General features: G+C 37.4%; 2 protein-coding genes across 3 annotated transcripts; both read right to left on the bottom strand.

The window, feature by feature from the left end:
- Positions 1-222: 222 nt before the first annotated feature.
- LOC139317251 (trefoil factor 2-like) lies at positions 223-7,281 on the bottom strand. The gene is made up of 3 exons (XM_070944272.1): positions 7,047-7,281; positions 2,754-2,903; positions 223-606 (listed from the first exon to the last, which is right to left on the bottom strand). The coding sequence occupies exons 1-3, from the start codon at positions 7,279-7,281 to the stop codon at positions 599-601; spliced, it is 393 nt and encodes a 130-aa protein (XP_070800373.1). The 3' UTR covers positions 223-598.
- LOC139317250 (putative gastrointestinal growth factor xP4) lies at positions 7,110-16,504 on the bottom strand. Of its 2 annotated transcripts, XR_011600421.1 has the most exons (7): positions 16,479-16,504; positions 16,241-16,355; positions 13,897-14,049; positions 12,603-12,758; positions 11,468-11,614; positions 10,291-10,536; positions 7,110-7,193 (listed from the first exon to the last, which is right to left on the bottom strand). XR_011600421.1 is itself a non-coding variant. In XM_070944271.1 (6 exons), exons 2-6 carry the CDS (start codon positions 16,320-16,322, stop codon positions 10,364-10,366), a joined length of 711 nt encoding a protein of 236 aa, XP_070800372.1. In that variant the 5' UTR covers positions 16,323-16,355; positions 16,479-16,504; the 3' UTR covers positions 10,083-10,363. The 2 variants fall into 2 exon arrangements, 1 of the variants encoding a protein (XP_070800372.1); XM_070944271.1 differs by lacking the exon at positions 7,110-7,193 and having other exon boundaries at positions 10,083-10,536.
- Positions 16,505-23,734: the final 7,230 nt, after the last annotated feature.

The raw sequence follows: 23,734 nt of genomic DNA, 5'->3' as shown, positions 1-23,734 counted from the left end.
ATTCTGTTATGTAAGATATAACCAGTGTGCCTACCATCCCTGTCCTAATGTTCTCTTTTATTCATATCCATTTCATGTATTCATAATTATGTTTATACTTATATCTGTTATCTAATACATGCTTGATGAACATAAATTTTAAAAAAGATGTCAGAAGCCTTTTATCATTGACAAGGATTTATACTAAAGCTTATAAAGCAAATTAGATGTTCTATTAGCACAAGCAGTTATGTTCAATTTATTTTGCATGATTTAATAGCATATTTTTCAGATGGTATATTTCTAATCACAGGAGCATCTCACAAATGAAATTTTCAGTTACAAAAAGCTAATATCTCATGTGTAGACTATATCTGGATATCAGTACAAGAGGCAAATTTATAATGCATTCATAAACATAAATACATTGCTTTTTTATCATCACAATTGCCTTTAGCAGATGTAAAAAAGTGTCAAAATATGTAATTAACTGTTTACTATAAAGATGCATTAATGTATCATGGAAGCCAAAATTACTACACCACATGGGATAACGTTGTGCTTGAATAGTTCTGTCAAAAGCATGCTCTTTGTGAAAGTTCCTTCTTGACACATCATTTTAATACTCTGAAAAGAAAGAAAAAGAAAAAAGTTTTTAAAAATCAGCTTTTCTCTTTTTTCTATTTCTATCAACTCCCCCCAAAGTAACAAATATTCTACTAGGACCATAATTGCAAGTTTTTGTCTGAATTATTTATCACACTAATTTCCTTCTTACTCTGATGCTGGTTTCAGCCCTGATAAATTAGATCCTCTTTTGTCTGCAATATTCAGAATTGGCTTATATCAAATTTATTAACATCACAACTTAATGATGGTGCCTTCCAATTGGCTTTACATTACTCAGTGTTTTCCAGTGTTGTGTCAGACACTTACATGGAAAGTCATCAGAGGTGGGTTTTCAGCAGGTAGTGGAAATTTTCAGTAGTTCAGAGAACCAGTAGTAAAAAATCTGACTGGTCCCTCCCCCATCTGTTCTCTGCCTCTCAAGTCCCAGCTGATTGGGAGGAAATGGGGATTTTGCAGTAACCTTCCCCTGGAGTGGGGAGGGAATGGAGATTTTACAATATCCTTCCCCTGCTACGCCCACCAAGCCATGCCACGCCCACCAACCACGCCCACAGAACTGATAGTAAAAAAATTTGAAACCCACCACTGGAAGTCATGTATATATGTTCAAAAGTCAAATATGAATGCTGACATCATAATACAAACCCCATGATTTACTGATAGTCCTCAACATACAACCATTTGTGTAGTGACTGTTCAAAATGGCAACGACAGTGAAAAAAGTGACTTATGATGGGTTTTCACACTTGCAATCATTGCAGCATCTATTTAGCACATGGTGATCACATGTATTTAGAAAATGGTGATTACATGACCCCAGAGAGTTGCACTTTCTCAGGATCCTGTGATCACCATTTGCTTCCGACAAACAAAGTCAATGGGGGAAGCCACATTCACTTAAGGATCACATGATTCACTTAACAACTGTGGCAAAAAAGTCATAAAATGGGGAAATCACTTAACGTGCCTTGGAACTTGAATGGAAATTTTGGACTTAATTGTGGTTGTAAATTGAGGACAACCTGTACATAGTAGCCTATAAAGTTAAGATGCAAATACAAATGTTTGGGGTTCAGAACCTCCCATTGCAGTACACCTTGCATTACATTTTGTCATCAAAATTTGTCCCAGACACACATGCCACTCATTTGTAATGACCCGCAGCATTTGGAACACCAAAAGCATAATCAGAGATAGTGGTCTCATTGATATTTTACCACTACGATTCTTAGCCCAGGATCAGTTTCCCCATTCAATCCCACCCATAATTCCACTGTAGTAAGACATATATCACTGCCTGCAATTCTGGGGCTGCTCTCAAAATGTAGGCATAAAATTGATGCTCTTAAGTGAATCTAGCTGCATTCAGAATCATCAACCATTGCTTTTTAATGAAAGCAACCAGTGGTATGTCAGGGGTCTCCAAACTTGGCAACTTTAAGACTTCTAGACTTCAGTTCCTAGAATTCCCCAGCCAGCTGGCTGAGGAATTCTGGGAGTTGAAGTCTACAAATCTCGAAGTTGTCAAGTTTGGAGATTCCTGGTCTACCATGTTTTAAGGAAATGGATCATATATTGCGGACTACATAGCAGTTTCTGAATAAAATGAAAACAAAACAAAATGTTTTTCCTCTTTTTTTCCCTTCTAGAATAATCTGAAACCTGTGTTTTAAGAAGACAAAATGCCTGGGAATCCCATGCAGACTCTGTTTTTATTTTGTTTTGTTGTTTTGTTATGTGCAATTCCCAGGCTACAATGATTAAAATTGGTGACATTGTGTCCTGTCGTTTTGAGATGGGAATCTCTATCCAAACTGTAGCATAAGCTCTAAAACAGACTTAAGATAGTATAAAAATGATAATAAATAATAAAAATAATTTCCCTTTCCCCAATAGTAAGACAAAACACCCCCCCAAAAAAAAATTCCTAACAAATCATAAACTAGGAAACAGGGAAAAACATTGATCTAAAAAATAAATGTACATGCATCATTTTAATTCTAAGCTACTGTAAACAAATGCAATTAAATGAGGAATTCTACTCACAATGGAAAGCTACTCTATGCCAGAAAGTATCTTAGCATGTGTCTCCTATAAAAGGTTGTTGCATTCATCAAAAGGACAAAACCAATACTTGTTCTTACCCTCTTCCACACTGATACGAAAAAAGCACCATGGGACACCAGGTGGTTTGCTCTTAAAACAGCACTTTCTCTTTGCACATTCATTGGCAGAGATTCCTGGGTAGCCACAATCCTTCCGGAATTCCACATCTGCAGGACACATCTTTCTATCTGTTTTGAAAGTAAATTAAGTCAGGATTAGTAGGACAAGGCTAGCTGTAAATTGGTTCTGAATATGCTATATATAGTAGATACTACATGCTATAGCTGTACATACTGTCTATCTTGATAACAACAATTGGGATGAAGCTATCAGGGTGTTGGGTGAAACCATCTGGAGGTGCTGTGTTTTCCATAGACAGATAAATGTTGCCCCCTATTTTATTAAAATTCAGATTCCATGAACATATTTACCATGGATTTCTCTGACTATAACAGAGACTGATTTAAAAACTCAATTTAATGTACCATTCAGAAGGATAATTCTTCATTTGTTCTGAATGTCCATTAAATCTGAAAAATAAATAATTTACATTATTTGTGTATTAGAGTCATTTTGCAAATGAAAATTATATCTTTTGTGTCAATGTATATTATTTACCTAATATGACATAACTAAAATGATGTAGATTGACAGAAAGGATGTAAAAATTTAACAAAATGTTTATAAATGTGAGTACCTTGTTTAGATTATTCAGATATAATGGACTATCCATTATTTCAGAGAGTTGCCTGGATGGAATTTTTGTCTGCTGCATTCAAAATCCATTAAAGAGAGCATCATTAAACTTATATTTTATTATGTTCCATCACAGTAATTCTCAACTCATCTGAGCAGAAGGAATAAGAACTAAAAATATTGTGGCAGTTAGAAGTAATAAGTTTAATGAAATATGTAACAAATCACTGAGAAATTCAAAACAAAACTTTATATTCTTCATAACATGTGTTGCAAACTATGCTGTGTTGTTTAGTAGATCATTTCAGAAATGTGTTGAAGTATTTAAATGTCCCACTTTAAGGAACTACTGATTAATAACTCATTTAACTGGGCTTGTATTGTAATGATTGTCAAAAGCAGTTTGGGTTCTGTTACTTCCCCAAAAAAACTTTATCTTATAGCTATGTTACCTTTAAGCAATGTTCCAAAAGAATACCTCTTATCCAGAAATTACTAACAGCCAATTATTTAGTTAGCAGACTATAACCTCTAACGTACATGAAATAATAGGGTAACATCACTGGTCCCAAGCATCTTCCAACACTTTAAACTAATACATAATATACTAATGATAATATAATAATATATTCCTTACACCTTATATGTTATTTAAACATAGTATTATTAATAATATAATAATAGTAATTTATACCTTATTCCTATACAATTATACATATCTATACCTACATATACCTATCTATACAATTCACATACATATTTATCTACAATAATGTATATAATTCTAGTCTAACACTACACATTTGTCTCGGCTATCCTCCTTTTAACTAACCTTATCTATGTCTAATGTTTTTAATTTTGAACTACTAATAAAAAACTTTTAAAAACTTTTGGCTAATTTTGGTTAATTTGGCTAATTATTGGCTAATTATCGTCCAGTCTCCAACCTTTGCTTTGTGGCGAAGGTTGTTGAGAGTGTGGTTGCGCGACAGCTCCCCCAGTACCTGGATGAAATGAGGTATCTAGATCCATTCCAGTCGGGCTTCAGGCCTGGGTACAGCATGGAATCGGCATTGGTCGCGTTGGTGGATGATCTCTGGAGGGCTCGGGACAGGGGGTGCTCCTCTGTCCTGGTCCTGTTAGATCTCTCAGTGGCTTTTGATACCATCGACCATGGTATCATGCTGCACCGGTTGGAAGAGTTGGGGGTGGGAGGCACCGTATTACGGTGGTTCTCCTCCTTTCTCTCCGACCGGTCGCAGTCTGTGTTGACAGGAGGGCAGAGGTCGACCCCGAGGCCCCTTATATGTGGGGTGCCACAAGGATCGGTCCTCTTCCCCCTTTTGTTCAACGTTTATGTAAAGCCACTGGGCGAGATCATCCATGGTTTCGGAGTGAAGTACCACCAGTACGCTGATGACACCCAGCTGTACATCTCCACCCCAGACCACCCCAACGATGCCCTTGAAGTGATGTCCTGGTGCCTGGAGGCCGTACGGATCTGGATGGGGAGAAACAGGCTCAGGCTCAACCCATCCAAGACCGAGTGGCTGTGGTTTCCGACGTCCTGATATAATCAGCTGGTGCCATTGCTGACTATTGAGGGTGAATCATTGGCCCCCATGGAAAGGGCTTGCAACTTGGGTGTCCTCCTGGATTCACGGCTGTCTTTAGAAGAGCACTTGACGGCCGTGACCGGGAGGATTTTTCATCAGGTTCGCCTGATTTGCCAGTTGCATCCCTTTCTAGATCGGGACTCCTTACGCACGGTCACTCATGCCCTCGTCACCTCCCGTCTGGACTATTGTAACACTCTCTACATGGGGCTCCCCTTGAGGAGCACTCGGAGGCTCCAACTGGCGCAGAGTGCGGCCGCGCGGGTGGTGATAGGAGCGACATAGTGCTCCCATGTAACACCTCTCCTGCGCGAGCTGCACTGGCTCCCGGTGGTCTTCCAAGTGCACTTCAAGATTTTGATTATCACCTTTAGAGCGCTCCATGGCTTAGGACCTGGTTATCTACGGGACCGCCTGCTACCACCAATAGCCTCCCACCGACCAGTACGCTCCCATAGAGAGGGCCTCCTCCGGCTGCCGTCGGAGGCTCAAACAATGTTGACTGGAGGCCCCCAGGGGGAGAGCCTTCTCTGTGGGGGCACCTACTATCTGGAACGAGTTCCCCCGGAGATACGGAGGATCCCGGATCTGCGTACCTTCCGTCGCGCGCCCAAGACTTTCTTATTTCATCAAGCTGGCCTGACCTAAGTCTTTCCCCTTTTTAAATGGAAATTTTAAATTTGTTTTTAAATTATTGGGGTTTTAAATTTGTTCAGCCAAATTATTTAATTCGTTTTATTTTATTTTAAATTTTGTATTTATATGTTTTATTTTATGGCTGTTCACCGCTCTGAGTCCTTCAGGAGTAGGGCAGTATATAAATTCAATAAAATACAAATACAAATACAAAATAAAAAAAGAAATAATAGGGTAAGAACAAATACTATATTCAGACAAAACCTAGTAATCAATGTGTTCTAATAATGAAAATTGTAATGAAAATTACAGTGGCCTGACATAATAAAGAATGCCAATAGTTCAAAATGCATTACAACACTTTTAAGATGCTGACTCAGATTTAAGTAGTAGAACTGCCCATGGCCTCCTGCTTCATTTCTCTTTCAAAAGGTAAAACCAGCTGTGCATGTTTCAGTAGCATTCAAAATGTAATGTATAGCTTTTAAGAGTTCTCTTGATGGATCTTGATTGTAACAATTCAATTTTAACTAAATTTTATTGTCCTGAACAGTGGTTGAGATTTATTCCAAATGAGAGCTTTGAAAATGAAAGTGTGGGAATGTAACACCTGTCTGTAACTCTTTAAAGCAGATATGTGGCAGCCACAACTGTACCATCCAAGAAAAGATATGGCTACATTAAAAAGTTATAACCAGGTGTTACATTTGTAGTCTTCCACTGAAACTCCTGGAGTTAAATCAAAAGTACTACACAGATCACATTTTTTGCTTAAGAGTTTTTGCTCAAGCAGCCATCTTTAATTATCACAAATTTGCTTAGATACTTTATATAGATCTATTTAGATCTATTTACCTTTCTGAACTTCAGCTGTCTCTATTTGTGACCTTACTTCTTGATAAACTACCAATTAAGAGTAGATTGGAATATTGATTTATATACTGTATAATTTGGATAACCTTTCAGTACTCCAACTAACTTTCAAATTTGCCTCTACTATCATTGAAAATAGATATTATTTTGAGATAATACCTTTCTATAGATATAAAACATGAATTTGGGGGTTTGGGCCACATTGAGAGAAACTTTCTATGTTTGTTTTGATAAAAATGAAACATGTCTCCAACTCTTATAGTTATAAAATGGTTATAAGATATAAAGAAACCATCTCTCCAGAGTCCAGTACTTCTCTGTTTCTCTTGAGTCTGGGTTACTCTAATTGGGTACAATTAAAAAAAAGAACCTGTGATATTGTCTCACTATTACCGCCAGCAAGATATCTGTTACCTAGTTCTTCCTGATGAGAGGCCTTATCTATTCCATTAATTTGGATATCATTTAAGAACTGGAAAAGTCTTTTTTTTTATCACAGAGATAGATTACATTTTGGAGGAGTTGGTTTGAAGCACCAAGGGACTCCTGGGACTGTTGAATTGAAGCAACATCCTGAATTTTCGCATTTCTGGGGAGTGATCCCAGGAGGTCCACAGTTGGATCGTTTGTGGGGATCAACGTCACATCGGCATTTCGCTGTCAAAAGACAAAACTCCTGGTTATCCCATATTAACAATGTATGGCAAATGATTTTTTTAGCTACCACTATGGAAGCCAGCATCATGTCTATCACAAAAAGAACATTGGAGCCCTATTTTTATAAAGATGCAGAACTTTATAAATACAGAAAAAGTGTCTCCTCACTTAAACCTTTGACAAGTGAGCAAGTATGCTGCTCACAATTCCCATTTTTAAACACTGCTGTGAAAGATTAATATAATAATTGGCTACTTCATGGTTAGTTTCTTTTAAAAGACACCTTGTGAATGGCACATTGCTCCAGTCTGTTAGCAGAATCAATCCAAACCAAGTTACTGAGCTAATACCTTGTTGCTGAAATAGTTTAATAATTGGGTGCTATTTTGAATGTTTTGCCATTGACATACTTATCCAAAGATGTACGTTTTAAGAACATCGGTGTTGCCTCTTCAGCTTCATCTTTTTGGATTCAGTCGTGCTGGAAAGCTCTTAAACCAAAAGCAATATTATACCAAACCACATGGCTGTTAAGTTTTAATGCAGCCTTCCTAACCTACTGTCATCTCCATGTATTGAGCCTTCATGCTGTCCAAACAGCATGGTCTTTGAGACCAACCTATGAGACCAAACCTATGAGTCCAAATTAGAAGAGATGTTGGATCATAAGAATGTTCTCTGTGGAGGAAGCAACAACTCAAAGGATCAAGTGCTGGAATCTCTGCTGCCAAGTTTGGAGACCTCTGGGCTAGAGACTCATCAGTTGGGGATGCTTTAATAAGAATGGCTGGACAGCCCTTGGTAACTTATGTTTAAATTTTTTATACTGTAAAGCATGCACACATAATTTAATCCTTAACTCAGCCTTCCCCAACCTTTCTGGCTCAACGGTCTGCAGCAGCAGAGGCAGTGGCAGGAGTGGGGAGGGCATGGTTTCACATGTGCAACCAAGCTCCTTTGCCTGCACAAATGAAGCTTTGCTCACCCGCCTGTCACTTGCTCAGCCTGGTTCCCCACAGACCGCGGACTGGTAGCAGTCTGCAACCCAGGGGTTGGGACCCCTTCCTAACTGATTAATGACTGTCTAATATATAAGGCTTAGCAATAGCAGAAATAAAATTATCTAGAAGATTAAAATATCAGCAATGAGTTAAAACCGTCTAAATATTAGGTGAGTTAAATATCATATTTAGTGTCTTCCATGTACTGAAACATTGCAGCAAAATGAAAGTTCTAAAGCAGAGGTCTTCAAACTTGGCAGCTTTAAGACTAGCTTTAAGCTATGCTGGTTGGAGAATTCTGGGAGTTGAAGTCCACAAGTCTTAAAGCTGCCAAGTTTGAAGACCTCTGTTCTAAAGTAAAGTACTTACATGGAGCTGTTACCCCTTCAAGCAGTACGCTGCAACCTAGAATTAAAATAACAAGACATAACCAGGCCCTTTTCTGATTCTTCATAGCATACAACCTTTGCATTTGGATCAAAGAGAGTATTATGTGGAGCTTATGGAGCTTATTTTATATCATTATGTTTGTGTACTTCATTCAGATAACAAATTTCCTGTAAAGCTCCACCTCAAGTAATTAGAAAATGTAATTCAGATTTTTACTAGATATGTGGTGGAGGTATCTGGATAATATTTGCAAAGGGAAAATAATAAATGATGTCAGACAGATGTTTATATTAGCCAAGATTGGGCCATTAGCCAACTGTCAAATATTAAACAGTTTCAGAACAAATAAATTTTAGAAAATTAAGAAGGCATGCCTTTTTTAAAAAAAAAATAAATCCCTCTGCTTCATCACCAATACATATTTGCTAAAAAGAGCTTTTACTCCATTTATGTTTCAATCCAGATGCTGCTTAACAAAATTTTCTATTCTGTACTTTCTGGTACTTTCTGCTGGCTAATACAAACTTCTCCCCAATATGGAAATTGCCTCTCAGGTATGAATGTAGATTGAGTAACATCCCATTTTTCATTTGTTTATTCACAATACATTTTTCTCCTCAAATGCATTCACAAAAATTAGGAAACCTTTCTTTAAAAGTTAATTTAAATCTAAGAGGAAAAATATATATCCTTAAACACTAATCCCAATATCAGAACCAATTAAAATTGAACTAAATAAAGCAACAAAAGTCATAGGAAGAGTCTGGTTTCTTTAAGTCTGGATACTGAAAGAATCGGGACATGACAAGTTTCAGATGGTATGAAGTTCCCATGAAGACTTGCTTTTATGTTGATACTAATCTGGAAGAAAACCAGCTTTGATTTTCTTAAAAGCTAAGCATTCAGGGATGGGTGACCTTTAAAATACATAGAATTCAAGCTAATTACAGGTAGTCCTCATTTAGTGACCACAATTGCGACCAGCAACTCAGCTATTAAACAAAATGATTGCTAAGTGAAAACATGACTATGGTTTTAATTCAGCTTTCCTTTGGTTTAGAAATTTAGAATTTAGAAGTGTCATAAATGTGAAGATTAGTCACAGAGTTACTTTTTCCTCACTGTCATAACTGGAAACAGTTACTGTATGAGGCTAAATGAGGGCTACCCATATAGCTTTAAAGTATAGAGAATTGCACCTAGAATTGGAAAGATGTTCGAATGGGGTAAGCATGGTTGTATTTTCTCTGTTCTTATTTAAAAACCTCGTTCCCATATTTTGGGCCACCTATATGGCTAAGATATCCAAGGATACCTTTGTGTACATGGCTTTACAGCTATCTATCCAAGAAGTGGCAAGAGTCTATCATCAGTGTGTTATAGAAATGGCCCTATTTAATCCAACAACCAAAGCTGAAATAATGTCTTTAAATCTGTGCATTGAATACAAACCTTAATGTACTTTCAAATTATTTATTTTGAATATTTAGTCCAAAGATGTACTACATTTAGTGAATTGTCTATTATTTATAATTCGGAATTGTGCAAAAATATGAAATTGCTGTTGATTTATTCCTTGATAATTCTAGTAAAGATGCTACAGTTTTTCCTTCTGAAAAAGTGAGATGAGAAGCAGAATATTCTCAAAATATCAAACAGTGAACATTTACTATAATAATACAAAGAGTATGAGCACATCTACATACTAATGTTATGTCAATTGGCCTTCATTCTGCAAGCATTTCTTTAAACAAGCCACATTTCTTTCAATGTTGTTCTTCAGAAAGAATAGTTTCCTTGTTTTTCATGTGGATGGAAACACCAGGGGACCGTTTTGGCATACTGGTAATGTTCATAGCAGCATCCTTTCGCCATGCATTCATCAGCAGAGATGCCAGGAGCTCCACACGACACTCGTTTCTTGGGTGCCATTCCACATAGCCTTGCAGGTACTTAAAACAAAATTACAGTAAAGAAGTATGATCTTGATGTCTTGGAATATTTTCTCTTGGTGATAAAGCAGTATAAGAACAATGAATGTAGAAAAACAATACAATTCATCTTAGTGGAAAGATCCCACACTTCAAACAAAGACTTATTGGTATTATTGGTATTATTATTATGATTATCATTACACTGTTGCTTTGCATGTACACCGAGAGCTTCTGCACAGGAAAGAAATTCCTTGTGTGTCTAATCATGCTTGGACTAATTCAGTATTCTATTATTCTATTATGAATTAATTTATATATTTATTTATAATATTTCTTTGCTCCCTTTAAGACAGAAGTCTGCTATGGCAGCTTTCAGGGATAAAACCATTCTATTACAGAGTCATACTATAATACTATAATAATAGGCAAACAATGCTGATAAGATAACAATTAAAATTATTAAACTTATCAGGGCTGCTTAGCAAGCTACTACAACAATACTTCTTCCTCATGGAACTCAGCATGCTTCCAGGAAAGTCAAGACTCAGTTTGATTAGATAAGATGTTTTATTGCAAATATGACTGATGCTAAGACAACAGAAATCCACTTCTGAACAGCCTAAAAAACTAAAAAAAAGAAAAAAGAAAAGAAACTTCTCTTCTCCCCTCCCCCCCCCCCACATCTACATCTACCCCAAAGTATAATTGCTGAGTTTCTGCCATTCCTTGGTTGCAGCAAACTCTTGCAGTCCATTTATCACACCCACTTGTTGATGGCATCTGGTTTTTGTTTACAAAATTGGTCCTCTCTGGTCCCAAGCGGTTCGTTCCCCACCGTCTCGACTCCATCTCTCACACCTTCTAGCCACTCCTAAATGTATTCTCACCTCAGATTGATTTTCTCTCTTTCAGTTTGAGGTAAATGTGGCTCCCATGTTTGGATACTTGCCTGTGTCCGACAGAGGATGAAAGCACCACCGGGTATTAATGTCATATGAATTGAAGCAACATCCCTTTGCTTGGCATTCCTCAGCGGTGATGCCTGGGTAACCACATTCTAGCCTTGCACTCCCTTCCATTACACAGTGTTGAGAAGCTATTCAGAAAAATGAATCACATTACATAATAAAATCATTCTTCTTTATATTTTTCATTTAAAAATAAAATAAAATAAAATAAATCAAGGATAAGTGTAGAGTGGACAATCTTTGAAAACATTATATGAATAAATGCTTAGTGAGGAAACATAAGAAAACTTAAGCTTAAATAAACAAAACAAAACCCAAGAATTCAAGTAACAGAAGTCCTCTTCTGGATGGGCTGTAAATTCTGGTTTTTCTCCAGCCAACATAACAAACTAAAGAGATGGCTGCTTTGGCTTTCATGATGAAGCTCTTATATACATGCAACTTCTTTGGGGGTGTCAGCATACTTTTACCAGAAATTGAAGTAATAGACTTGTGAGGTGGTTTTGCTTCTTTTTTTTTCTGTATTTTATTATGTTAATATAAATCCTTTATTTGTTTGTTTGTTTGTTTGTTTGTTTGTTTATTATTTACATTTTTATACCGCCCTTCTCCCGAGGGACTCAGGGCGGTGTACAGCCATACTAAAACATGTATATCTATAAAATTTAAAAAACAATTTTAAAAAGATTAAATGATTTAGCCTATACTAAAACACCCATTAAAATCCGTTTTTAAGCCAGCCCAGCCTGTTGAAACAGTAGAATCTTAGGGGCACCTTATTTTATTTCAGTGCAATGATATTTATATAATATGCTAACAGTATTAATGTTATTTATTTAGACACTTTAAAGAAGGGGATGTTTCAACCTTGGCAATTTTAAGACCCATGGACTTCAATTTCCAAAATTCCTCAGCCAGTCATGCTGGCTGGGGAATTCTAGAAGTTGAAATATGCAAGTCTTAAAATTGCCAAGATTAGATATATCTGCTTTAGAATATTGGATAAAATAAGAGGGGGAAAGAATGGATTTTAAAGAAAATGGGGGAAAGTGGATATACATTTTATTGTTTTTCTTTCTTTGTTTAGCTCTTAAAGAATTCAAAAAAATTACCTACCATCATTTACTGGAGGATGAAAACAAGTTGGTGCACCAGATGCCTTTAGATCAAAGCAGCATCCAATTCGTTTGCACCTTTTGCGTGTGATCCCTTGATAGCCACACTCCTTTCTTTCTTGAGATGGAATCATTTTCCTTGCATAAGTTACTGAAGCTGTTATTGTAAACAATATTCAGGTCACTGTATTTTCCAGATAATACAGCTACGGCTTAAAAAATAAAGTTGCATGCTGCCTGAATTAATGTTTATTATTAATGGCTTGAATTTGACTAGTGTCTGGTCTAAGGTTTTAGGTTTGTTTCATTAGTAAGTCTGACAATGTGGCTCCACTATCATAACAGTTTAATGGCAGAAAAGCTGATCAGACAGATTTTATTTAATTATTCATTCATTTTTTTACTCCTTATAGGCTGATCCAATCTGATCCAAAAGAACTTTGAGTGCCTTTTATTTCTCTCTTAGAGTAAAAATGAGAATAGATTAATTCTAAACAAATGGTAAACAAATGGGTTATGAAAACAGCCTTTCCCACTCCCTTGGAGGCCCTCCGGAGGCCTGAAACGGCCGATTTCCCAACTCCCGGTGGGACAGGAAGTGACGTTTTTTGCTGTCCCCAGCCTCCAGAGACTCCTAGAGAGGATCTGGAGCCAGGTAAGAAAGAAAAATGGGCCTACCAGGCCATGATGTGCCAGGAATGGGAGGGGGAAGGGGGATTGCATGCATATGTGCAGGGCAGGGCATATAGAATTATGGGTGTGGGCACGTGCACGCGCGAACCTCCCCCGTCCCCCCTCTCCTGGCCTGCGATGGCAAAAAGGTTAGCCATCACTGGTGTAGGGTCCTGCTTTGGGCGGGGGGTTGGACTAGATGACTTACAAGGTCCCTTCCAACTTTGTTAATCTAATCTAATCTAAAAAAAAAAAAATCCAAGCGTTACAATCTCTCTTTCTCCCCAAAGTGCTTTTCAAAAGACCACTGGAATTTTTTTTTCCTTGAAGACATTTTGCTCCTCATCCAAGAAGCTTCTTCAGTTTTGGAAAGGTAAAGGAGAACCAAGGAAGCTTCTTAGATGAAAAGCAAAACGTCTTCAAGGAAAAAACTTATTGCTGAGCACATTGTAAGCCGCCCTGAGTCTTCGGAGAAGGGCGGCATATAAATCAAATAAAAAAACAAAACAAAAAAACCAAGATAGTCCAGTTGCTTTTTGAAAAGCACCTTTGGGACAACCATGACCTGGATGACTGAGAATCTCCATAGATAATCTCCCTTTCTGCTGCCCACCTGTCATTACCTCTTTCACCTGATGGTTTGAAGCACCAGGGGACATCAGGCACCGATGCATCAAAGCAGCACCCATTTTCTGTGCACTGCTCTGCAGTAATGTTTTCTGAAGAAAATTCACATTCCTCTCTTTCACTGGTTTCCATTAGACATTGGCAGGCATCTGTTTGGAAGAAAGGAATTGGGCAGTTGCCTGCAATCTTTTCTTCTTTGTGAATACATTTTTCTCTAATTCAGTAGTCAGTATTTCTGACTAAATATTATTTAGCAGGGCTCTTTTTCTGATATGCCCTTCTCTTACTCATTTCATTTTTTAAAAAAAATGGAAAATACAAGACTCACAATACTGAAGGTAATAACCAATTATTTAGAGGTAAGAATCATTATGTACTAATATTTATTAATAATACATTTGGAACAATCACAGTTGTTACTTCTCTGCAGATAGGGTGGATCGTAGAATCTTAATTATGAGTTGTATTCAAACCATCCGGTGATTATTAATAACAGCTCCTTCTCTGTATGGTTTTACACTTTCTTAACATATGTAGAAGATAGATTTAAATATTCTCTTTTATATTAACTTCTGATGCTTTCAGTGAGACTATAAATAAATAAATCCAGTCTATTGCACACATAGATTGTTTAATATACTAAGAAATAAAAAAAATTCTATCATATAGCCATAATTTTAATATAAATTGGCAGGTTCCCTACATAGATATACAATGTTTGAACACCTGAATCCCGCATTGATTCCCTTAGACTTTTAACAGAATGTATTAAATCTAGATTCAAGATTCTCCAAAATGATTTTCTGGTTCTAGGAAATACACAAGGATTATATTTTTTTATGGCCTAGAATTCTGATGGCCTGTGTTCTGGGATAGCACATACTAAATCTCAGCATTCCAATCTGCAATAGCCTCTTGTTGAGAAAAAGACAACACAAAAAATAATGTACACTCAATGAAATGTTTACACAAATGCTGTGATTTACATAGTTGCATTAGATATCCTAACAAAAATTCATAATCACAACACTCTGGTGGTGTCTGGGAGGGGAGGGGAGGGGAGGGGAGGGGTGCCAACATCCCTGCTTGTAATTTCCCCTGAGTACCACTGGGACAAATCCTTGACCTATTTGCCTGGCTACTTCAGCTCAGAAATCAAGTTTTCTGGTTCAAGTACTTTGGATCAGGGGTGAAATGCTCCCGGTTCGGACCGGATCGCCCAAGCCGGTAGCGATGGCGGCGGGTGGTTCAGAGAACCGGTAGCAAAAATCCCTGCGCCCCCCCCCACCCCACCCCACCATGCCCAGCTGAGCCGCACGATCATCACAGGCTTTTTTTTTTACTTTTAAAAGCATTTTTTCTACAACCTTTTCTGACGAAAAAATGCTTTTAAAAGTAAAAAAAAAGCCTCTGATGATTGCACGGCTCAGCTGGGATCATCAGAGGCTTTTCAAAGCATTTTTTCCTGCAACCTCTTGGCCAAAGAGGTGGTAAAAAAAATTCTTGGAAAAAAATGCTTTGATCTTTTCCCAATTTCCCATTATCTATTCAGATATCTGATAATGCACCCAGTACTCCAATGCTTTTGGATGGTTCTATAATGCCTGAAAATATATAATAAGAGAGCCAGACCCAAAAGCAAAAATACCGGAGAACAATCATATGTATGTCTCCTCAAAATATGTGCTAATGAGGCCTATTGACTTTAGAATTCCCACATTCTTTAATTGGGGCAAACATATATTTAGGTTATGAACTATGTCACCTAGTCATAGAGTCATATAGATAAAGATAAAGCTTTGCCCTTTCCAGCTGTCAGATCCCCATAGGTTTCTATCTTTAACTCTAGGGGGATGTGCTCATCTCATGGGTTAGCCAAGGGAACCAACATTATCCAGACATTTCCTTGGTCACATAGCCAGCATGACTATACGCCAAGGCACATAGAATGCTGTTACCTTCCCACCAAAGTGGTACCTATTTATCTACTCTCATTTGCCTGATTTAGAACTGCTAGGTTGGCAGGAGTTGGGATGAATAACGGGAGTTCACCCCCTTGCATGGTACTCGGGTTTCAAACCTGGGCTCTCAGCTTTCCAGTTGCAAGCTCAGTTTCTTTAACTGCTGAGCCATCACTCTACACTCTTATATATTCATATAATTATAATGTATTCATATGAATATACAGTACATATCTATACATATGAATATATTATAATATAGCAAATAAAAACAAGTCTCTTAATCATTTTTGCTTGCTTATTAACCCATTAATAGTTAACCCATGACTTTATCATCCATTCGCCTTGCGTAAGTTATTAATAAATATTATATACTTACATGGTGGGTAACTATCCTTTTGAGGGCAAACAAATCCAAAACACAAGGCAATAGCAAGTACTAAACAGGTCTTATACTCCATTCCTTAATCCTGTATTTGTGCTCTTCAGTGTTCCTTAAATATACAAATACACATGATCATAATTTATAATTGTAAGTTACTATAATATAAATATTAAACCAGTCTTTCTCTTTCAAAAATGTTGCAGCACAGTTAAGATTAATTTTAAATACTCACTTGTGGTTGTGATTCTATAACTATCCAACTGTACAAACCATAAAACACTTCAGTCCTTTAAATAATATAAGCTTTTTTAATCACATGGCAAAATAACGCCCACTAGATTCATAACAATAACAGGAAAACATTTTGCAACCAAGAGTTTCATTTCTCCTATCAATATTTTTTGCCCTTTCCCTACCCTGGAGAATGTAGTAGTGATTTTACTCCCATTGAAGACCCTGGGCTCTTCTGACAGTTTCAATCTTTTGGGTGAGCTTTAGAGAAGTTAGGATTATATTTTGTTCACATTGAAGTTGCATTTTTGGCTGCTTTCAGGACAAGATCTTGTATTTTATAGGCTACAGCCTGACTTTAAGCCTGACCCTTAAAAGGAAATTAAATAATAGTGCACTACTTCTGATTTTTACCTTCCTTCTCCTTAACATGGAGATACTAAACAATTATCTTTTAAAAGTATTTGTGCAATGTATCTACAATGTATCTCATAAGTTCTATTTGTTGTGACAAAATAGTCCTTTTGGGCTTTGTTTTTGAAGAAGGCAGATCAAGCTGTGTAAGATAGAGGAATTGCCACAGTTCCTTGTTCTGCCTGTGGTGTATACCAATACTTTCAGTCACTGGCTTTGTGCACCGAAGTCTGAAGAGAGCTGCTGTCTTGAACACAAATAGCTTTTGTATGATTCGCAACATGAAATTCAACAAACTGGACATTAGTTTGCTTGTATATAATTCATACCATTCCTGAATCTAGTCAGCTGTTTTAACCTTTACCCAGGCATCCTTTGCCAAATGTCTTAGTATCTATTGTCCTGTGGAACCATTCAATTTTGTCTATATTTTTCTTGAATTGGGGCCTTCTGATTGGAAATGTTTCCACTTTTCTCCATCCTAATCTATTTTATCTAGTGAGCTGACTAGTACAGCATAAAGTGAAACTATTTTTTCTGTAGCAAGTGGTTTATGAAATTGTATAGCTACAGATTTCCGTCTTGAGAATTAATACCTGTGGGAAAATCTTAATATTTCCATATCCACATATAAACTCACTGCACCTGCCCCCACCCTTTCCAAAACAAATTCACCAGACCCTGCCCTATCCCATAATTGAAAAACATATTTAAAAGCTTAATTATTTTAAAGATCATTTTAAAGTGCTACACGGCACTTACAAAAAAGAAAACAGAATAAGGCTTTGTGCAGCAGGCTACACTTCCCAAATTATTTGTAAGATCTTCAGCTAGTTCACTGTTTTAGCACTCCCTGAGCTGTTGCTGCAATATATAGGGAATTATGGTGAAAAATTTGGCTGAATCAGTTGCCCTTAGAAAAATGTATGAATTTCTTTCCCTCTTTATGTTTCTGGAAAGCAGAGAGAGGCCAGCTAATTTTGTCTCTATCTGAACTTTTACCACTTTCAGTTCCTCTTACAAATGTCTATTAGATCATGTACATATGTGAAATGGAATCTAGATACATTTTGGGAAGACAGAAGCACTATATGCATATACCTGGACATATAGAAAATTATGTCCAGTTAATAGATGCTCACCAGGGACCAGTACTTTCTATTAATGATGGGCACTGCTCTTTAGGTGGCCTCGTGAACCCCTTCAAGCATTTGTTGAATGTTGAAAGGAAAGAATTATACCTACCTATATTCTAAAGGTTTACATATGGAATTGCAAATGATGCGCTACATGGTTAAATATTGCTTAGGCAGAAATTCTGATACTTTTATTATTTATTTATTTATTTATTTATTTATTATTCAAACTTCTATACCGCCCTTCTCCTTTCGGACTCAGGGCGGTGAACAGCCAAAATAAAAACATTTATACATAACATTGCAATTAAAAATAATTTAAAATAATTAATAAATTTGGCCCATAATTTAAAACTTGTCAATTTAAAATCAGTATCAAAATTTTAAAAACCAACCCTAAAATCAAGATAGACTGGCTAACTGAAAAAAGTAAGTTTTTAGGGCCCAACGAAAAGTCCAGAGGTCGGAGATCACTCGTATCTCTGGGGGTAGATTATTCCAAAGGGTAGGTGCCACCACAGAGAAGGCTCTCCTCCTGGGGGTCGCCAGCCGGCATTGTCTGGCCGACGGCACCCTAAGGAGGCCCTCTCTGTGGGAGCGAACCGGCCGGTGGAAGGCTATTGGTGGCAGAAGGTGGTCCCGTAAGTACCCCGGCCCTAAGCCATGGAGCGCTTTAAAGGTGATCACCAACACCTTGAAGCGTACCCGGAAGTCCACTGGAAGCCAATGCAGCTCGCGCAGGAGAGGAGTCACATGGGAGCGCCCCGTCGCTCCCATAATCCCCCGCACGGTCGCATTCTGCACCAGTTGGAGCCTCCGGGTGTACCCCAAGGGGAGCCCCATGTAGAGAGCATTACAATAGTCCAGACGAGAGGTGACGAGTGCTTGAGTGACCGTGCATAGGGAGTCCCGGTCCAGAAAGGGGCACAACTGGCGTATCAGGCGAACCTGATAAAAAGCCCCCCTGGCCACAGCCGTCATGTTAAATAGTTAAATAGTAACTATTGGAAAGAATTTTAGTATCTTTAAATATTTAATATATTAAATACCTTTGGCAGTAGTTTGAATTCTGTAGCTTTTCTCAATTGGAGGAAGCATGTTGATCTAGGAGGACTTAATTGTACCTGCAGAATCCCCAGCTGGTTAATCTTCCAGATGCATGGACCTGGGCTTTTTCCAATTCTGTGGAATTCAAACTCCTAAAATTTTCAACAATGGCCTTAAAGACTAGGGAATTCTGGAGATTGTCCAGAATTCCCCAGCCTGCAAGGCCATTGTTGAGAATTTTGAGAGTTTAAACTTCATACAATTGGGAAAAGCCTGGGGTTAAGTAGGACCATTTTAAAGGTATAACTAATAATCTGGGTCCTGCCAATAGGTCTCTTGAATATGAGACTGAAGTAGAGCCAGATTATTGAACTAAAATCTCTTTGAATTGCTGAAGAAACAGAGCAAACACAAAGATTCATGCAGGATTAAATAAAGGGAGACCCCCCCTCCCCACCACACACATACACAACCACACACTTGAATAGAAAGGTGGGATGTTCCCAAATAAATACTTTGCATTGCCTGGGGCTGGAGTTGTTCTCCATAAGGTGGCAGTGGCAGAATTTGTTGATTTCCAGGGAGAAAAAGGGAGAGATAGATTTAAAATTAAGTTAAACACATTACATGGTTTGCTTTGCTTTATTTTTCAGAGTGTGCAAATATTGTTGGGCACCAGGATTCGGAAAAGTAACATTCAACAGTCATAGTTTGTTAGTACTTCCCCTTAGATCAGGGGAAATGAATTTAATTAGTTTATTCAGCAGGATTTTTCTGCAGGATTTCATAAAGTATAGAGTCATAATGAAATGCACAGTTATGAAAGAAATTGGGTGAACAGCTCTTTATGCAGAGAAGTACCTCCTATCACTGAATTATTTCCTGTTAAAAGTGTCGGTTTGGTGGAAAACATCTTATAAGGCACACACTAGAATAAAAACAAAAATGGATAATGCTGAATAGAATGAAAAACAACAATAAAACTACAATTTAGTAGATTCATCATAGCACTTCTCACCACAAACTATGAAAAAAGAAGCAGACTTTAAATAGACTGATGCAATTTGCAGTACATGATACTTGTCTTGTAAGGGTCTGTCTCCAGCAATTCCCAATCTGTCTTGTGATGTTATTGAAATGTCTTCCTTTGTGAAATTGTCATTATAACAATATTACCTTACCCACTTGGTTCTGAAAGAGCATAGTGATCAAACCAATATTTGCTGTTTGCTTCTGATATGATATACTGCTAGAAATCATTTATTAGGAATTAAATTTTGTTATTGGCTTCTGCTTATATTATTGTATACTGTCAAAAATTAATTGTTAGGAACTAATTCTAGCTTAGTAAATTGCGACCTTAATACTGGTTGGCATTAGTGCAAAGTTTTTTTATCTTGCTTCTGTGTCTCGCTTCTGTTCTTGGCTTCAAAGCTAGGCACATCCTTGAAAATATAGAAGAAACTGTTACCCAGAAATATCAGGCCCCATAGATAAAGGAACCAGAGTAGGGAGTTTTCCTGCCTCATAGATTCTGAATCCTGAAAGCATTCTGCTGAATAAACAACTTGGCCAGGGAAGGAAACCGCCCCTACACAAGGCTATAGGAATGCTCCATAGATAAAATGGACAGAGACAGGGGCCTGAACAAGAACCCTTTAAAGACCACATTGGTAATGGATCTTTGCTTTGATTGGGTAAACTTTGTTTCTAACGGTATAAAATGTATATAATACTCTGAGCCACTCTCACAGAGTTGTGGCTATTCCTTACATGCATTTTGTCTGTATGTTTTGGATATAGTTTTGTCACCCAGCTTTTTTACTTTGGCTATAAATAAAAAAGTTGTTATTTTTTGCAAGCCTCATCTCGTGTCTTACTCTTTTTGGCATCTCTGTGGCTCGGAGAAACTTCTGGGAACTTACAACAAGATTCTATATTTTTAAAGAACAGCAGTTGAAACATATTCTGAAAAACAAGATTGAGAAAAATTCATTGTATATGAAAGAGCACCAGGCTGCGGAGTTTCTATCCATTCAGTACTAGAAACAAAGGCCTATTTTTAACAGTGGGAAGAGATAATATGAAAGCACAACCTATTTTTTACTACTTCTGTTATTGTGAGTTACCTAAAAGCACCAGTGCTAATGGGGAAACATATAATATAATAGATAATAAAGGATGTGAAATTTGGCAAAAAACAAAAAGGGAGCAGCTTGCTTCCCAGAGTTGTGGGTGCTCCATCGCTGGAAGTTTTCAAGAAAGGATTGGACATACATTTGTCTTGGATGGTATAAGGATTCCTGTCTGCAAGGGGTTGGACTTGAAGACCTGCCCCCCAAGTCCCTTCCAGCCCTATGTAAAGTATAAAAAAGTGAAATCCCTCCCTTCCTTTCATCCTCTTCTTTGCCAATCCTAGCTATTGCTAGACCTGCCATTAGGGAGAGTAAGTTAACTGTTCAGATAGCAGGTGCTGTGACATTCCTGTTGCAACATAAATTGGATTTACACATGGCCATTACTAGAATGAATGGAAAGGAGAGATGGCTACTACCTTATCAGCAGCACTAAATGAAATTTCAACTGTCTTCAGTACATAGAATGGAAAGTGTGAATCTTATGTTCCAGCAGCCAAAAACATGGGACAGTGTTGCTCTCTTATATGAGTGGGGTTTCTGTCTCTAAACTTATAAAGTTGCATCTTATTGCTTGCAAAAGAACAGTTTTCAGCCCCTGATTATTAAACTTTGAAGTTACCAGGTTTTGATTTGGATATCAGTTTGGTTCAGGCAGAGCTGTAAGCCTTCATCAGGCATTTCCCAGTGAAGGGGATGTGCAAATATTAAGAGATTCCAGACTGTAGCAATGCTTTCAAGTTGAATGAGAATTTAAAAAAAAAAAATCATGCTCACGCTTGCAAGTGAAGGATGACTTTCTCTATGCATGGACAGCATTGGATGGATGGAACACAGTGATTTCTGCAGCAATATGAGTGCTGAGTTTCATGTTTTTACAGTTTGGCACTCTCCATGTCAAAAGATCATAGCATAACATGAAGAGTTCATGGCACCTCAAGCAGGCTCACAGAATATATAAATGATTTAGGCTCCAATTTAGCAAGACCCTGAAATTATTCATTTTCACACACACGTCATACAGATAAAGTCACCTCGATGAAACTGAAAGAAACTTGTAGCCCAGCAGTGACTTAGAGGGAAAGATACAAACCTTCTAATGAAGCAGGCTTGAAACACCAGGGGACATTATGTACATTTGAATCAAAACAACAATGTTTGGCTTTGCACTCAGCTTCAGTGATGCCGCCATGGCCACAATTTATTCTTGCTGTTGCTGGAACATTACATTGCTCCATAGCTGTTTGAAACAGAGCACAATATTAACAGGCTGTTTTAACAGGCTGCTTTATTTATCATATGTCATTGTCTCTACAAATAACAAATACATAATTATTTAACATTGTGGCATTAACTCTATTAATTATAATCTTAGCTGCAATATAAAAAGAAAACCCTAAAAGAATTACTGTCTAGTGAACTATTCCTTACATATTCTAATATTTCTTCTCTTGTTCTATTTTCATTTTCCAAATTCTCATTACCTCTTTTTGGGCTTACTATTGAGCAATTTTGCCTATGCTTTTATTATTCATATATTTTAATCTCTCACTGTTTGATCTTTCGCATTACACACACCATAGAGAAATAATGAAAATGTGTACACTTACAAGAATGGACATTGCTGAAACCTATGGTTAGGCAAATAGTCAAAACCCAGAACATTTTAGTTTCTGTTGCAGTTTCTATGCGTGCTCTCTCCCAGAAAGAAGATGGTGATTCTGTTGGAGAAAGCTGGTCAGGACAATGACCCAAAGCTGGTTTTTCCAAATGGTAACTAGACTTTCTTGATTTTTCTTGAACTTCTTTCACTTCTCATCCACGAAACTGCTTCAGTACTAACTAAGTGGTGGGGAATGGAAAGGATTTATACTCTTTGCATCAGCCAGTCATTAACATTTTGAGAGTTATTTAAACCACCTGGGAGCTAATCTGTATCCTCAAAATCACCTGAAAGAGTGCAAACTGTTGTTGAACTGTCTTGGGACTGCTGAAAGGATTGCATTGTAAACAGGAAATAAGTAATGTTGAATCCCTCTCTTTCTGTTGGGAAAGGTCTGATCAATTTTAATACAGATAGCCTCTTTGATTATATATATATATATATATATATATATATATCAATTTTCTTACTTCTTCGTAGGGTCTATGTGTGTTTTTCTTCTAGCCAGGTTTTCCCTACGTAGCCAAGGTTTTTTTGTAGCTCCAGCTCAGTAGAATCTCATCTACTCGGTTCTGGGCTTTTTTCTTTTCTAACACCTAGCAAGCTCTCACTGCTAGGTGGGAGACCTAAATAGATCCATTTCTAGCTCGTTAGCTTTCATCAGTAGGCCACACCCATCTCCTCCCTGTAAAGGCATAGTATCAATTTTCTTACTTCTTCGTAGGGTCTATGTGTGTTTTTCTTCTAGCCAGGTTTTCCCTACGTAGCCAAGGTTTTTTTGTTTTCTGGCAGCCAGCAAACACTCTGCTGCCCATTGGGAGACTAAGGAGGCTAAAATAGACTAAGTCCAAAATAGATCTAT

The sequence above is a fragment of the Pituophis catenifer genome, unplaced genomic scaffold, assembly GCF_029215685.1.
Source record: "Pituophis catenifer annectens isolate HBS135680 unplaced genomic scaffold, rPitCat1.0.hap2 SCAF_4, whole genome shotgun sequence".
NCBI lineage: Eukaryota > Metazoa > Chordata > Lepidosauria > Squamata > Colubridae > Pituophis > Pituophis catenifer.
Note: the sequence above shows the minus strand (reverse complement) of the source record. Positions and strands in the feature narration are given on the sequence as shown.

Coding starts and splice junctions, on each gene's coding strand:
- LOC139317251 (XM_070944272.1), bottom strand. CDS start 7,281: ATGATGCTGGCTTCCATAGTGGTAGCTAAAAAAATCATTTGCCATACA. Junction 2,904..7,046: donor CAAACCAACTCCTCCAAAAT/GTAATCTATCTC, acceptor CTTTCAAAACAG/ATAGAAAGATGTGTCCTGCA.
- LOC139317250 (XM_070944271.1), bottom strand. CDS start 16,322: ATGGAGTATAAGACCTGTTTAGTACTTGCTATTGCCTTGTGTTTTGGA. Junction 14,050..16,240: donor AAAGGATAGTTACCCACCAT/GTAAGTATATAA, acceptor TCTTCCAAACAG/ATGCCTGCCAATGTCTAATG. Junction 10,537..11,467: donor TCATCCTCTGTCGGACACAG/GCAAGTATCCAA, acceptor TTTTGTTTTAAG/TACCTGCAAGGCTATGTGGA.